A 17706-nucleotide genomic window follows, 5' to 3' on the forward strand; every position below is an offset into this window, starting at 1 on the left:
TTATGAGAGAGTCAGCCTTCAATACCATATATTCAAATGTATTGGTGTCTGAAAATCAAGTTGCGTGAGTCAGAGGTGATAGATGACAGCGAGATCACTTCCTTTACCATGCAGTCGAGGTCTAGACAGAAAATCATCAGGAATTTGCCAAGTTTCAGTGAGAATAAAAATACCAAGCTTATTGTCAGTGATAATTTCATTGTGATAAGGGGCTTTGTCCGAGATTGATCAGCAGGTCAAAAGTGCAAAGTGACGATGTAAGACCTTTGAGTTAAACGATGAGGTATGTTGCTGATCGCTATCATTGAGATAGATCAGAGAGCGCTGCATAGTAGGGGTGTGACGAGATTAAAATGTGACGAGAATTCACATTGAGTGAAAAGCTGTCTCGTGATATCACCATGACGGAACGTGAGGGTGAAATTAGCATATGCCACTAACAATATGCCACTGCTACGTTTACATTACAATAGAATACATTCGAAACATAGAAATAAAAAACATTTAATTCAATTGGAAAATGGTCGCTTCAATTGTAAACTATTGTAAACATCTACTCTGCTCTGCGTGCGACTGCGTCTGAGCTGCAGGAATCACAGTTCACTGGTCACGTTAGGAGAGTAAGGTGAGATGATTGACAGGACCATTGTGGCAGATTTGTGCGCAACAGAGCCTTATAAAGTGTCTGATAAATGTCTTATTATCTAGAATCCGCACTTAGCACCGCCCCTCCCTATACACAGAGTACGTACTAGGCATGTCACATTTCTCAATATAATATTGAACCGTTTGGTACGGCATTCACGGTTCAATACGCGCTTGTGAATTGCGTTTTTTTTCGGTTTTGCATTGAATTAATTATTTTTCTACATATTCTATCATTTGCCTCCATCCCAATACTGAACAATCACATTACACGTTAGTGGTAGAGTTATACTCACGGAACACTATAGATATTCACAATCAAGAAAGTTCATTATTTGCATGCGTTTTAAAGTCTTGCCGGCTCATTCGCGTGCACGGTTTTAACATGCGCTTTTCCCGAGTGCGCGCACTAAACGCCTGTCAAACACATGATTACTGAACAAAGTAGTCGTCTTACTGCGCTCAAATACACACAAGGTTAACATAAACACAGTCGGTTATGTCTAAAGTGAAAGTAAAATTGCGTGTGTCTGTATATTAGATGCACGCAGGTCTTAAATTGACAGCAGTGCAGTAGGGAACATGCTGTCCTTAAAGGGACAGTCACCTCTAAATTTATGTCATTATTTACTCACTCTAATATTGTTCCAAACCTGTATTCATTTCTCGATTACAGAATTTTCATTTTTGAGTGAACAATCCCTTTAATGTTAATACAACAACAAAAGACAGAGAAAATCACTCATTGCTCTTGACTGAAAAACTAATACAGTATAGCTTTAATAAGAATCAATGTTTAATTTATAGTGAAGTCTATGTAGTGTTTTATTTTTACATTTATTCATTCAATTTCATACTTAAATGCTGCTGTACAGCTCTGAGCTGCCAGTGTAAATCTTTATATAGGCCTATTAGGGCTGCAACGACGCGTCGACGTCGTCGATGACGTCGACTACGAAAATACGTGCGTGAAATGCGTCAACGCGTCGGCTGCACATTATTTACGTTCTAGAATGGAACAGAAGATCTGGAATAATGGCAGCTTCTGCTCCCTGGCATAGTGAAAATGATCATTTATCATATAAAGCCAGACCGCGACATTCAAAAGTGTGGGAGTACTTTAAACAGAAGCCGAATAAAACTGTGCTTTGTTCGCTCTGTAACGCCGGTTTCACACTGCACGCGGTGGCAGAGCAGAAGCTGTGCGCGTGGAGAGCGGGAGCTTTCACACTGCCAGTCAGTGTTGCCAATTCCGTGTTTTTTCCGCGGAATTGAGCTACTTCTACACTGTTGCCGCGGGCTGTGTCTCATGTCCGCGGGTTGAAGCAAAAAAAACACACATATTTAACCCCTGAACACTATGTTTACCAGAGAACCTCCCCGAAACGCGATGGGGCTTGTTTTGGGCTAGTTTTGAGTAACGAATGGGTGGGTTTTGTTGTGTAAACCTGGCAACCCTGCTGCCAGTGTTCTCTCGCGCAGCTGAACGCGCCACGCGTGTATTGCAACAGACGGTCACATTTTCCGGGGTTCTTCTCCGACCCCAGTACGTCTCGTGCTTTTATTTATTATGGGCTGCATATATCTCCTGTTAATGTCACCCGGTTCCCCTCTGTCCCAAACACATATGCATAATAACATGCTGTATATAGGTAGTTTGCATGATTAAAGTAACATTAAAGTTAAGATATGCCTCTAGCTTTAATCATTTAAATGTGTCTTTGAAGTTTGGGCAAAAACTTCTGGCCGCTTTAGTCGTTGTTTATGCACATGTATCTTCAAAATAGACGACTAGTTATAAATTAAAACTATGCTGAAAGCTCCTGTATGTGAACCTTTTGCAGATAAATACAAGTGCATTTTCGTTTACTATTGACACAAATCAATAAGTAAATCATAATCAACTACTATAGTAAACAACTTTTCCTAATTAGGCCTACTCTGTATACATTTTATGATGAATAGTATCATTCTATATTATGTTTAAAAAGCTTCTTGTGTTCATATATTTCATTATAAAATGGCATACTATGTACACTACCCTTCATGAAATACAATTAATATTGTCATAATTCATTGATTTCATGTTAAAATAATATACAAATTCACTACCCTCTTTGAAATACAATAATCAGTAAAAAAGAATATTAAGATTAATCTGGAAAAATAATCGTTAGATTAGTCATCTAATCGGAAAAATAATCGTTAGATTAGTCGACAGAAAAAATAATCGTTAGTTGCAGCTCTAAGGCCTATATTCATTTTATATTTTACAATACACTAGGAATGTGTACAAGGGTTTTTTTTAAGTAAAGTTTTAAGTTTAAGTAAGGGTTTTCAATTATTTTAAGTAAAATAAAGAAAGAGTGTTGCAAAAAAAAGTATTTTTTCTCCTTAACCTCTTGCTGTTCCTGTCGCCTAAGAATAGAATAACAAAAAACTGCTGTGACAAGCCATCAGAACCGAACCGAAAACCGTGGTTAAAAACCGAGGTGTGTATTGAACCGTGGACTAACTGTATAGTTGCATCCCTAGTACGTACGATTGCAAATCAAAAGCGAAAGTAAATGCGAGCTCTGTGATTCGTGCAAATTAGACGACACACAATAGCCAGTTTCCAAATATCAAACTTATGTTATGCTGGCCTGTGTAGTTGTAACCACCTCTTAGCTCTGTTCTCGGTTTTGCTCTCTGTTTGCACTTTGAATATTGAGAGAGTAATTTGATTATGGTCGCACTTATTGTTTGCATTTAATGCAAGAAAATGACTAAGAAAAACTGTTTTTATTTCTATGTTGAATTTGTGGAAAGGAGTTCAATTAGGAGGTCACACACAGCATCCATCAGAAGTTCTGTAAGCTCATAATTCATGTACAGTAAGGTCTGAAGAGATCCAAAGGTCTGATTTCAAAATGCACCTGCAGACTATTTTTCCAGTCATGAATTTTGTCATTGATTTCTTAAAAATACTGTGCAAAAATCTTGTCTCGTTCTCGTGAACCCAATCTTGTGTCTTGTTTCGTTAACTAAGTGTCTCGTCACACCCCAACTGCATAGTGTAACCGGCAAGCAATTTTCTGGGCATGGAAGACAATCTGTAGTTAGCCCAGATGCATGGAAATGCATCAGGTTTAGAGCGAAAGGTACTCTTGAAGATACGCGGTGAGTGGTGTATATATTCTGGGCGACGGAGAATCCCTAGGCGGTTCAAGGCCCTTAGTTGATATGGTTAATATCTAATATCCATTACAGCGCAAACGACTGAGAGAACGTTAACTGATGAGCCGAACGTGGTGGAGACATAACAGAGTATAGAGAGCTCGCAGCAGCCCAATGGCAAACTTGAAAACAGCAAAGATTGCTAGTGACAACAGTCCAGTGAGAAATGGAGTAATCCAAACAGAATTCTGCTAAAAAATAATCTGAACAGAACCACGGAAAACACGCTAACAAAAAAACAAACAGTCCAGGTGCGAAGTGGCAGAACAGCGTTCTCGACCTGGAAAAAGAAAAAGACAAGAAGAGGCAACCTCGCATCTGCACCCACATTACCCATTAGACTACTTTGGCACACCACTGGTTTTAATTCACAAACCTGTGTGACCCACTGGACAGCACAGAGATACATTTACATCGTAGCGAAGCACAGACCAGTATCGATTTATATACATTTATATATACATTTTCTACCCCAGAACCTAAAAACCTAAAATCAAGCCAAATACTTTTTTTCTGGGGTTTTTATAAATGCACTGTTTTCTCATTTTTCTACTTTCAATAATAAATAGAAAAATGCGCACCATACACAGACCCGCTATATTGGTTAATGAGTACTGCTGATACAAATATTTAGAATTACAATTACAAATATTTCCAACTTTAAGCTAAATGCTACAATGGTCAGAGAAAATTAGATTTCTCAATGCATGACCCCTTTAAACTTTCTTGTTGGCTAAAATGGAATATTATTATGTACTACAGATAAAAATATATTAAAGATGTTCCAAAGTTGTATAACTTTACACAAAATAAGATATTATTAGAAATGTCAGTGTTTTGTTGTCCATAAAGTGGAAGTCAATGGAAACCAAACCTGTTTGGTTACCAACATTTCAGAATATATTCTTTGTTTTTCCGCAGAAGATATAAAGTCATTTATAGAATTTTCATTTTTGGATGAACTATCCCATTAATACATTTTGCTGTAACATCAAAGTTACTGCACTGTGTATCAGCATGTGAGTGTAAGTGTAACAGATTAGTTTGTATTGTTGTGTGGGTGTGGTTCATTATGCCATTGTACCAGTTTTTCACTCGTTATAATTGACCATTTCACACAAAAATGTGCAAATGATGATGCCATCAACAGACTACCATGCTAACTAGTTCTTTAGTCACCCTCAAACAGCAAGGGTATCACCATATGTCCTAAATATTTGCTGCTATATATTCTTCTCTGAATATGATGCACCAGTGGCAACATTGCATCCACTGTGGTACAAATATGCATACAAGACTATGGGTTGATAAGGGTTTTTTTTCCCATTATTTTTACAGGACTCATTTCAGCTCTAGTGAGTGTGTGGTATTATGAGGTAACAGCAGGGTGGACAGCTCTTACCCTGGGCTGCCAGTTCTCATACTGTTTCTGCAAGTTGGCCCCTATAGTCTCCAGAGCTTTCTGTGGACTCATGGACAGAGGGTCTAGAAAATAAAAAGAGAAAATACACATTACAGTATTACTATAAATTCAGACACTACTATATGCTATACTATACACTAATGCACTATTATGCCAGATAATATACATTTTATCTAAGGAATTTTCTAGAAGTACAAGTGTCACCCCAGAATAAAACCTGGCTGAAAAACAAGTGAAATACAGAAAATGGGAAAGTGCTTAAATTGGAAGCTGACACAAAAAATGAATTCTGCGTGGATTATGAAACTTGCACTTCTCACATGTCATAACTACTCAAATACAAAATAGTGATGTTGAACGAGTTTCCTCTGAGGAAAGTGTTTATTAAATTGGTTTATAGCTGAAATCATAGAGGAAAGGGACTAAAAACCAGTGTTTATTAAATCAAACTGGCTTACATAGAAATCAAAGCCCACAGTGATGTAAACATTTATTCACTGCCATACATTCAACTCATAGCTTATTAATTTTTTCAGACACATGTACAAAGTAATATCCTTCTTTATTACACACAGAGTTACAACCGAGGGGAAAACCATTGGATTGGAGGATGCATGTGCAAACTCACCTATCCAGCACTCTAGTCTGGCACAGGGTGAAGTCTTGACTACATCAGGAGGGTCCACACCAACATTGAGACATAAAACTAGCGCCACACTTACAGTTTTCATCTGTAGGAACAAATAAGGGGAAAAAAGAAATCTGTAAGATAATTTAAATGACTAAAATCTACTGAAATGAAAGGTAAAATTACAGGTAAAAAAGGTAAAAGCCTTTAGAAAAGCTGCAAAATGGAGAAAAAAAAATCATCACGCAACCATTAGTACAGCTGCAAATGCAAATTCTGTATTATATTATATAATAGTAGCACTACTAGGTAAAATGAAGAAAAGTTCATTTAGATTTAGAATAACTAATGGGGTTGATATAAGTGCAATAATTCCAAATGAATGTCCAAAAGATAAATAAATAAATTAAATAACATTTCTCGACGCCCTGACTGTGCTGCCGCTAGTTCGCCTATTTACCTTATGCGCCAGAGAAACGTGCACATAGCCATCTTTAGAATTTTGATGTAACTTCCTATTTTTGCGATAGATCTGTATATATTTATGGCATCGCTGTTGAAGAATAATTAGCTGGTGAAGTGGATTTATTTATTGCAGAGTTAACGAAAGTAATCATGAGCATTGTAATGTTTAAAAGCAGATGTTTTAATGTCAGTAAACAGGGAAGATATTAAAACGAGCAGATCATTCATAATTACGTAAGATCACTGTGGAAATACAAACTGGAAGTCAAAAGACAATGAGCACAGCATTGAAAAGGGGCGGGGCTACATAAGGCCCGGCCTTGACCATTGCAAGTGTTATGTACTATAAGCAAACTGTTCTGACAACTGTAAATTATTTTGTATGCCTAGTAGGGCTGCAACATTTGGTAATACTTTAATATTTAAACACTTTAACACTTATAATAAAGTTCAGTCACTTATAAGTTATTAGTTAATGATGAACTAATCATTTACAAAACATGACAATACATTCATAAATGATTAATAAATATGCTAACATTTTATGAATGTTTTGTTAATTCAGTTATAAGTCATTTATAAATTATTAATACATTTGTAAATTATTAATAGGTGGTATTCAATACCATATATCCGTATATATAAGTGATGAATAGTTTACACTTTAGATTAGGGGATGCAGAAAAATGTAAATGACTTGTATACACATACACCCAATGTAAGAAATATAAGAAAGATCTACAAATGATATGTAACATTTACAAGTGATGAATAGTTTACGCTTTAAACTAGGGAATGCAGAAAGCTTTGTAAAGTATTTATTTATACGTTTACACATGATCAATAACAGGTGTTGAACACTGTAGTGTAAGTGATGACTGGTGAGGGTTAGAGCGCCGTCTCCTCTGACACACATGAAGTCTTTAAACACTGTGCACCTGATGTGAGCTTCAGTGGAAGGTGAAACTGGTTCACATTACCACTAGATCCCACACATAACCCAAGTCTGTGCTGATGAGTGAAAGGATTAATCATAACCCACTGCAATCCCCTGACAGCAAATCAGAAAAATTAGAAATGTTTATCCCCTTGAAAACAAAAAATTACTCTTCTTAAAAATACTGTTTTAGCATTCTGCATGTTTGTGCTTTTGAACACAGACCAGCTTAGAAAAAAAATACATCAATAAATTACATACTACAGGTGCTGGTCATATAATTAGAATATCATCAAAAAGTTGATTTATTTCACTAATTCCATTCAAAAAGTGCAACTTTTATACTATATTCATTCATTACACACAGACGGATATATTTCAAATGTTTATTTCTTTTCATTTTGATGATTATAACTGACAACTAAGGAATATTGTGAAAAGGTTCAATATTGAAGACACCTGGTGCCACACTCTAATCAGCTAATTAACTCAAAACACCTGCAAAGGCCTTTAAAGGGGTCATATAATGGTACATGCACTTTTACAAGTTGATTATAAGGAAATGTGTGTTGGCAGTGCTTGTACACAACCATCCTATAATGATAAAAATCCATCCAGTGTTTTTTTTTAATCTCCTTGTATGTTTTCCCCTGTCTCAAATCCAGTGGTCTGACCGTGTGACGTTACACGGTCGGACGTCCCTCCCACGATTGTTAATTGACAGAAGCGTTTCAAAACAGACCCGCCCTGAGCGAGCTATCATCAGTCCGCCATTGTTGATACTCTGGAGCAGAATGGCGTCTAAGCGATTGTGGTGTTCTGCTCTTGGGTGTAATAACGAACACAGCAGTCATTTTGATGTTCCTAAATCCGAACCGCTGAAGACGCAGTGGCTGCTGAATTTTGTTTTCGAAGGGAATATTCCCCACGATCAACGTCAATGTTTGCGCGAATCATTTCTGCTTTATAAAAGAGGGTCAGTATAAAGCAGGTTTTGCTAAGAAGCTGCTCCTGAAAAATGATCGCTACCAACTATTCGTGTTCCTGCTGCACCTTCAGAAGAAGTGAATGTACTCTGCCAGTACAAAGATAGATCAAAGTGAACCAACCATTCAGAAACGTCCTGTTCGAACTTCGTTGGGTTCGTCATCTTGTTCCTGGTCCGACTCCAGTTCAAATTGATACGGTTGCTCAGATGTGTCCTCAGAGACTCCCGTTGCCATTATTTCTCGAAAAAATACCCTCAACTGTTGTCAAGGCAACACTCCACGTGTGTTGTGGTGTTGTGTCAAAGCCCCACAGAACAGAGGGGCGGGATGAGCAAAGCTCATTATCATTTAAAGTCACATGCACTGAAATTACTTGCTGAAAACAGAGCTGGTTTTGACCAGGTAAAATTAGTGTTTTCTTACAATACTAATGAGAATTTTTAATTAAAGTATATTACAAACTTTACATTTAGACACTAAAGAATCATATTAACTTGTACAAAAATGGCATTCTATGACCCCTTTAATGGTCTCTCAGTCTAGTTCTGTAGGCTACACAATCATGGGGAAGACTGCTGACTTGACAGTTGTCCAAAAGACGACAATTGACACCTTACACAAGGAGGGCAAGACACAAAAGGTCATTGCAAAACAGGCTGGCTGTTCACAGGGCTCTGTGTCCAAGCACATTAATAGAGAGGCGAAGGGAAGGAAAAGATGTGGTAGAAAAAAACTGTGCAAGCAATAGGGATAACCGCACCCTGGAGAGGATTGTGAAACAAAACCCATTCAAAAATGTGGGGGAGATTCACAAAGAGTGGACTGGAGCTTGTGTCCTTGTGTTCCTTGTGTCAAGCCACTCTTGAAAACAGACTGCGTCAGAAGCGTCTCGTCTGTGCTAAAGACAAAAAGGAAAAAAAAATTGTTCCAAAGTTATGTTCTCTGATGAAAGTAAATTTTGCATTTCCTTTGGAAATGAGGGTCTCAGAGTCTAGAGGAAGAGAGGAGAGGCACACAATCCACGTTGCTTGAGGTCCAGTTTAAAGTTTCCACAGTCAGTGATGGTTTGGGGTGCCATGTCATCTGCTGGTGTTGGTCCGCTGTGTTTTCTGAGGTCCAAGGTCAACGCAGCCGTATACCATGAAGTTTTAGAGCACTTCATGCTTCCTACTGCTGACCAACTTTATGGAGATGCAGATTTCATTTTCCAACATGATTTGGCACCTGCACACAGTGCCAAAGCAACCAGTACCTGGTTTAAGGACAGTGGTATCCCTGTTCTTAATTGGCCAGCAAACTCACCTGACCTTAACTCCATAGAAAATCTATGGGGTATTGTGAAGAGGAAGATGCGATATGCCAGACCCAACAATGCAGAAGAGCTGAAGGCCACTATCAGGGCAACCTGGGCTCTCATAACACCTGAGCAGTGCCACAGACTGATCGACTCCATGCCACGCCGCATTGCTGCAGTATTTCAGGCAAAAGGAGCCCCAATTAAGTATTGAGTGCTGTACATGCTCATACTTTTCATGTTCATACTTTTCAGTTGGCCAAGATTTCTAAAATTCCTTTCTTTGTATTGGTCTTAAGTAATATTCAAATTTTCTGAGATACTGAATTTGGGATTTTCCTTAGTTGTCTGTTATAATCATCAAAATTAAAGGAAATATTTAAAATATATCAATCTGTGTGTAATGAATGAATATAATATACAAGTTTCACTTTTTGAATGGAATTAGTGAAATAAATCAACTTTTTGATGATATTCTAATTATATGACCAGCACCTGTATAAATTACATGATCATTTCCTAATGCAGTGTTTCCCAACCGGGGTGCCGCGGCACCGTCTGACGAGAGCAGGGGTGCCGTGTAAAAGTCTTTCAAATAAATTTTTTTCTTCTTCACATTTTTCAAATAATTCTCTCTTTGTAAACTTTGTTCAATGCATGCCGGATGTTCGAATATGACCAGTCATTTTCGCCGTCATCACCCGGGTGTAGTGTCAGAAGACACGAATGAGAAGTTGCGCGTGTGCTGTGAGAAAATTTGTCTCTGTGCACTCACCCGACAGTGTGCACACGTCTCAGCGCGCAAATATTGAGTTCTCTTTCAAGTCTCGCTCTTGAACGGACAAACTCACACAAAAAGTATGTCAACATGTCCATCTTGATGAGTATTCTAGCAGACATAGTCTGTATATGCCTTAAGTAAACTTAATAGTCGAGAAAGACGACGCATATCCGAGCATTAGGTCTTAAAGGGCCAGTAGCCTTTATTGCGGTCTGTTTAATGTCAAACAACAAAAGACAAGGACATCACTCACTGCTCTTGATTGAATAGCTTTTGTAAGTTTAATAGGATTAATCTTTAATTTATACAGTCAAATATGCAATATTATTTTACATTTGATCAATTTCTGTACCTGAAAACTAATGTTAGACGTAGGCCTACCTGAAAAACTTGAAAAGCATAGTTTATTTTATTAGTATCTTTGCTCAATAGTATTTATTTGTGTTGCTGCTTGTATTTAAATGATTTGTTCTTATTTTCTTTATTTTTATTTTACAGTAGTCCTTTTTTCCCTAAACAAAGCAAATACTGAACCGTACCGAAACCGTTAACCTAAAACTGTGATACAAACCGAACAGTGAGCAAACTGTACCGTTACACCCCTAGCGTAACGTATGCGAGGGGGTGCCACAAAATGGAGAACATTTTCAAAGGGTGCCATGACTGAAAAAAGGTTGGGAAACACTGTCCTAATGTTCATCATTTGTTCAAGATTAACCATTGTTTATTGAGATGATACTAAAACCATTTTGATATAAATACTTCAATGATTTATAAGTGATAATAAATAATGTACAGTCAAACCTAAATTTATTCAGACACCTTCAAGGGATAGTTCACCCAAAATTAAAATTCTGTCATCGTTTACTCACCCTCAAGTTGTTCCAAACCTGTATGAGGTTCTTTGTTCTGCTGAACACAAAATAATATATTTTGAAGAATGTTTGTAACCAAGCAGAGAGAGCAACCATTGACTACCATAGTAGGGAAAAAATACTATGGTAGTCATTGGTTACTCTCTCTGCTTTGTTACAAACATTCTTCAAAATATATTCTTTTGTGTTCAGCAGAACAAAGAAACTCAAACAGGTTTGGAACAACTTGAGGGTGAGTAAATGATGACAATTTTCATTTTTGGGTGAACTATCCCTTTCAGTTTATTCGCTATAGTTTAGAAAATGGTAATAAAATGACAAACTCAGAGTTTAAACTGTGTCAGAACATATTAATCTTGATAATGTCAGATAACTTTGATAGAAAGGCATGTAGTGGATAACAATCAACCAATCAGCTATCAGCTGTTAAATTTAAGTGCACAATTAGATAATACCAATTTAGGTCAACCAATTACCAAGAAATTATTAATTTTGTTTAGTCTGTGGTTGCATTTGCAATTAAAGAAAAAACATTTAAGCAAAACATGGTCAGGTGAAAGTGTCTGAATAATTTTGGTCCCAAATTATCATAAATTTTACTGGTAGTCCACTGTATAAAGAATTTTTGGGTACAGGGCTCGCAAAATCTCTAGCCCGACGTCCCGGCACAATTGTATCTTCCAGTTGGGCAAACCAATATGTATCACGGCCCTGCCCGACAGGCTATTTTAAAATATAATGTAATTAATTGCAGGTGGATGAGAGATAAATAATTAGTGTTGATTTTATTAAAGACACGGAACTCCCATTTCACAGTAAAACGAATTGAACATGCGTCACTCTTTCGTTCATACTTTCAAAAACAGCGTCTCTACCATAGACTGTAAAAAAGGTCTCTACAGGGAAAACAAATCAAGGATAACATATGCCCAGAGCACCTCCTAGTGGACAGTATATAAATCCCAAAGGAAAAACCCTACATGAGATATTGCTTAATAACTTAACAGTTTTACTTAACAGAAATTATTTTAAGAATTTTCCAACATAATTATTGGAAATATTAATAAATTTAAAAAAAATATTTTTTCTTCAGGTAGCCTACTAATTTGGAGAATTTACCGAATTAAAAACAAAAGGAAGGAAAGTCAAGTAACACGTGGGAGCGTTTTAGTGAAGTAGTTTACCAGGAGGAAAGTGTGGGGTAGCCTATGTCATGTGTAATGGCTGTGAAGCACTCTATTATGACAATAAATTAATAAAGCCTATATCCAGCCTTTGCTTGGGCTGAATGTATTTAATTCATGTTTGTGTTCGAAGTTGCAGTGACGGAAACAGTGTAAAGTCTGTCTTTGGGCTATTATGTAAATGTAATGTAATTATGCATTTAAATAAATGTTCATTTAAAAGCAGCCTACTTCCGTGTAACATATACCATATCATCATGCTCAACACTAAGAATTTGAATAATTGTAAAGTGACGATTGGGTGCGCAGTGGAGAAAACTGCAAAAGTTGCAGATTTAAGTTGGTGTTTTAGTTCTAAACAGCCAAAAAAATGTCAAGATGAAGACGACAGAAATTCATAGAAATTTCAGTTCAGGTAGAACCAAATGCATATTTGTATTGATTATTGTAATTTGATTATTTTATATACCATTGTTGATATTTGTGACTTTGAAAATGGTTTTGATTGATGTTTCGACTCCTATTAAATTTTCTACATAAAAATATGTTTTATTCAGGCTAGTACAATTTATTTCGGACTACCAAAATCTGAAGATTGCCTGCCTGAAGGGCTACCAGCGATTTAGAAATTGTGCAAGCTCTGGGGTAATGTGTCACCGTTTACTTTATTTTGCTATCCTCACTTACATAAATAAACTATAGTGTCCTGCACCAACTAGTAAAAAATTATATCTGGTGTCTGAATAAATTTTGGTTTGACTATCAACTAATAACTCAAACATCTACTATTGATCTGTTTTGATTTATTTCATGATCTACATTTTTTTGTAATTATCGCTGTCTTAATACATCCTGGGCTCATCATGTACATAGAAAGCGGTTTCTGCCATAAAGTCTATTATAAAAGAAAACTGTGTGTATATATAATGTGTGTGTGTGTGTGTGTGTGTGTGTGTGTGTGTGTGTGTGTGTGTGTGTGTGTGTGTGTGTGTGTGTGTGTGTGTGTGTGTGTGTGTGTGTGTGTGTGTGTGTGTGTGTGTGTGTGTGTGTGTGTGTGCACTATATTAGCCTATATAAATATATATATATATATATAGGCTAATATAGTGCATATATTTAGTGAAAGAGTTGATTTCTCCAGTGAATTAACAGCTGTGGACACTGAATGACTTCTGACTCTGAGGTAAATGATGCTGCGTGACATTGTTTACAAGCTGTTTGACGTCTTTCCGCGATTGAAACACTGATTGAGCGATTACACAACATATGATACGTTTCAGTTAATGTTATCCTCAACAAACCTTAAGATATAAATTCATGTTTATTCTTCTGGAAGAGATGATTGCGTGCGTGCGTTCATTCGCGCGCCGCGGATTAGTCGTCACATTAAACAGCGTCAAAACGGCATTTATCATTTGAATTTCGTGATAAAATGGACTGAATACTCATTATGTTCGAGTGGGAACTAGGATTGAAGTGTGTTCCGCGCTTAAAACAAGCCAACTGTTAACTGTTAAAGATTGCATTCGGAACCGTTTGGTACACACGCGCACCGAACCGAGAGCCCTGTACCGAAACGGTTCGGTACGAATACGTGTACCGTTACACCCCTTGTATCTAACGATGTGTGATTTCTTACTCATGCTGTGCTCTTTTCACAATCAACATATATTAAATAAAAAAAAGTAACATTAGGCTATATTTAAACATCAATATGAAACAAAATGCGTTTTACTGGTACTATATGTATAGCATCTGAGCAGACATTTGCGAATAAAAGCTTTATTGATGTGTGACACTAGGCTATTCATAACCTTCTCTAAAACAGGCCAAATAAATCTTGCCTACACAGTCTTACGTCTATGACATTTTACGTTTTACAGGATTCATATTTAAATGGTCTTTTTGCGTTTAACCTTCTGGTGCTCTTCGGTCATTTCTGACCGGAAAATTTTCTGTTTTGAAAAGCTTCATCAGAATGATATGAAACTTGGTGACTTTTCTTGCATTAGGTATGTAAACACACACAAAAATTGGGGTCATGATTCGAGCATGCTAATTGGTCATAAAAAAAAAAAAGTATCGTTCATTGTCTTCAGTCATAAATGACCGACCATAGGAAATGAATGGGAAACCGGCAAAAACACAAAAATTCACCGGATATTTGTGTGTACAATCTACAAATCGGCCACAATGCTGAAAAAAAGTACACAGCAGTAAAGGGGTGACACTCTAAAACATCAAGAGTGTGATATTGACACATCCACTCACACGCGCACACTTATACACACACACACCTATGAAAAACTGAGTCTATGAACCACATTTTGAATTTTTTTAATCATCCATCATCACGATGGATGATTAAAAAAATTCAAAATGTGGTTCATAGACTCAGTTTTTCATAGGTGTGTGTGTGTATATCACGGCTGACCGACATCACGATGGAGCGCCACCATCGTGATGCCACGCCCCCGAGTGCGACACACACTAATCCTCTTCTATAGTATTAGTTAAACTAAAAACTTAGCAGGGATTGCTCAGTAAATTAAATTGAGAATGTAACTAATGCATATATATATGCTATTTTAAATACTGTAGTTTATGCCAGATATATATAGCCTACATTTTGAAATAATTTGAGGCTGAAAAATCCATAAGCATGCGTGTTTATTTTAGCACTTCCGTCTGTGAAACAACACACTACAGCCTATAAAACATTTCAATGGTTTTCAGTAAATAATGGTAACCTCAAGAATATAAGAAAATTTTATATTAGTTAGAAAAATATTTGATTCATAGGCCTACTATTTCCCCGCAAATATGCGTCATATACCGCTCTGCGCTTTGGGACACAAGCTGGATAGACCACTTCTCGAATATCTTCATCTTCATGTTTTCTCCTGATGTTGCAAGTAGGCTACACTTGTTGTAAAAGGTCTGAAGAGCGGATTTTATCTTCCACAGGGTCAAGACATTTAGGCAATGTTTGATTATTCACTGCCAGATGAAACGAAGCTAAAATCATTGGTGTGTGTGTGTGTGTGTGTGTGTGTGTGTGTGTGTGTGTGTGTGTGTGTGTGTGTGTGTGTGTGTGTGTGTGTGTGTGTGTGTGTGTGTGTGTGTGTGTGTGTGTGTGTGTGTGTGTGTGTGTGTGTGTGTGTGTGTGTGTGTGTGTGAAATGCGCTATTCAAATAAACCAAACTTGACGCGCCTTAGCAAGTTTAATAACAAGAACAAACTGTGTTAAATAAAATTTGAAGTAAAAAGGTATTCGTCCTACAGTGTTTTATACTTTACCACAGTAAAAGATGTGAATAGTTATAATAGACTTAATTATAAGCAAACAAAAGGAAGAAAAGTTTATAATCCCCTGCGAAAATGGGTGCATCGTGAGTGAAGATTTGGGAAAAGAAACAAGATGTACATGTCCATTGGGATAAAATGGATTAGGCCTATTGTTAAAATTCACAGAAAATCGAGTGACCAGGTCCAGATCGCAAAACGGAATGAAAAAGTGCTCTCTGACCATTATTTCCTTTCTAGGCTAAACAAAGCTTTGTGCTTCACTCCTATGATAATATTTACGTGAAACAGCATTCACATACAAAACACTGGGTTAGTAAAATAATTTTTTTTAAAGTAGAAAATAGTATTTATGTAAAGATATTAAAATAAAAAGAGCGCAACTCTTTAAGTGGAAGGAAGCTATTTTTCTTCCCCTCACGTGCAACCTAGCGGATGAGTCATTATTTGGGTTAGTAAAAATCACAAAATTATAGCTTTAAGTAGAAAATAGTATTTATGTAAAGAGATAGTATATTATCTACCTATTTACCTAATTATAGGTAACTATATCATCAACTATACCAAACGACGATATCATCAACTATCACAATGTTTTACTGTAAACATCGTCAACTGCCAATTTAGGGGACATCGCCCAACCCTATCACAGCTTCATCGGAAAAATATGAAACTTGGTGACTTTTCTAGCATTAGGTATGGAAACACACAAAAAAACTGAGGTCATGATTTGAGCATGCTAATTGGTCGTAAAAAAAAAAGTAGCGTTCATTGTCTTCGGTCATAAATGACCGACCATAGGAAATTAATTGGAAATCGGCAAAAACACAAAAATTCTCAGAATATTTGTGTGTACAATCTACAAATCGGCCACGATGCTGAAAAAAAGTACACAGCAGTAAAGGGGTGACACTCTAAAACATCAAGAGTGTGATATTGACACATCCACTCACACACGCACACTTATATACACACACACACCTATGAAAAACTGAACCTATGAAGCACATTTTTAATTTTTAAAAATGATATGAAACTTGGTGACTTTTCTAGCATTAGGTATCTAAACACTCCAAACAATTGAGGGCATGATTCGAGCATGCTAAGTGGTCATAAAAAAAATACTCCCACTTGTGCTCTTCAGTCAAAAATGACCACCATAGGAAATTAATGGGAAATCTGCAAAAACACAAATGCACAGAAAAAAAATCTATATTTCTAACAAAAAAAAATCTAAAACTTTATAATAAATAGTCTTTGAGATTTTTTAAATATATATTCAAATCCATCAACAACAAAAAAAATCATTAAATGTGTTCAAAAGAAAGCTAGGGAATTCTCAAGCCTCTCCATAGAGACCTCTAGTGATTACACCCATGGTTGCATGAACTTCTTAAATAATTCCAAAACAGGGCGCTTATCTGCCTTCAAAAATATATATTTTGAAGGCCTAGTCTCTATTTTACCCCAAAATACTGTAATAATTAAAAAATAATAATAATAATTACAAAAAAAAAATTGTGTATAATTTTCAATGGCAAAAATAGACCATAATTATTGCATAAATATCACAAAATACCATCAAATCATCTTAAAATACAAAATTAAAAAGAAAACATATTATTGAAGAAAAATAAATTGCATTGGTTTTACTGGGGTGGAGGAAGTTTAATTTGTAGGTGTCCGGTCACTTATGACCGGGAAGACAACCAATGCAACCCCTAAACAAAGAGCACCAGAGGGTTAATATTCACAGACAAACACTAAAAAAAGTAACCTCAGAATCAGTGGCTGAATCCGTTGCTCTAAGAAATGAAAAGCTTTTCATGAGGTAAATTATTCCAGGATTATTCCTCAACGCGTCTCACAACGGTGTAGCTAAAGTATAGCACTACACTTGATGTGTTTATTTGAGTTGATGTGGGCGTCAACTCTGGATCGCCTCAGTATTTGAATCTTA

The 17706-nt window shown here is 36.5% G+C and overlaps 1 protein-coding gene across 2 annotated transcripts in view; it reads right to left on the reverse strand.

The window, feature by feature from the left end:
* The window catches only part of rptor (regulatory associated protein of MTOR, complex 1), a 377545-nt gene that overhangs the window by 297291 nt on the left and 62548 nt on the right, over window positions 1-17706 (reverse strand). For both annotated transcript variants that reach the window (XM_079841367.1, XM_079841366.1), the window contains exons 3-4: window positions 5916-6018; window positions 5267-5349 (exon numbers count right to left, since the gene is read on the reverse strand). In XM_079841367.1, coding sequence (XP_079697493.1) covers window positions 5267-5349; window positions 5916-6018 — 186 coding nt within the window. The remainder of the gene's footprint in view (window positions 1-5266; window positions 5350-5915; window positions 6019-17706) is intronic.

This window comes from Gobio gobio (genome assembly GCF_949357685.1).
Source record: "Gobio gobio genome assembly, chromosome: 17".
Lineage (NCBI taxonomy): Eukaryota > Metazoa > Chordata > Actinopteri > Cypriniformes > Gobionidae > Gobio > Gobio gobio.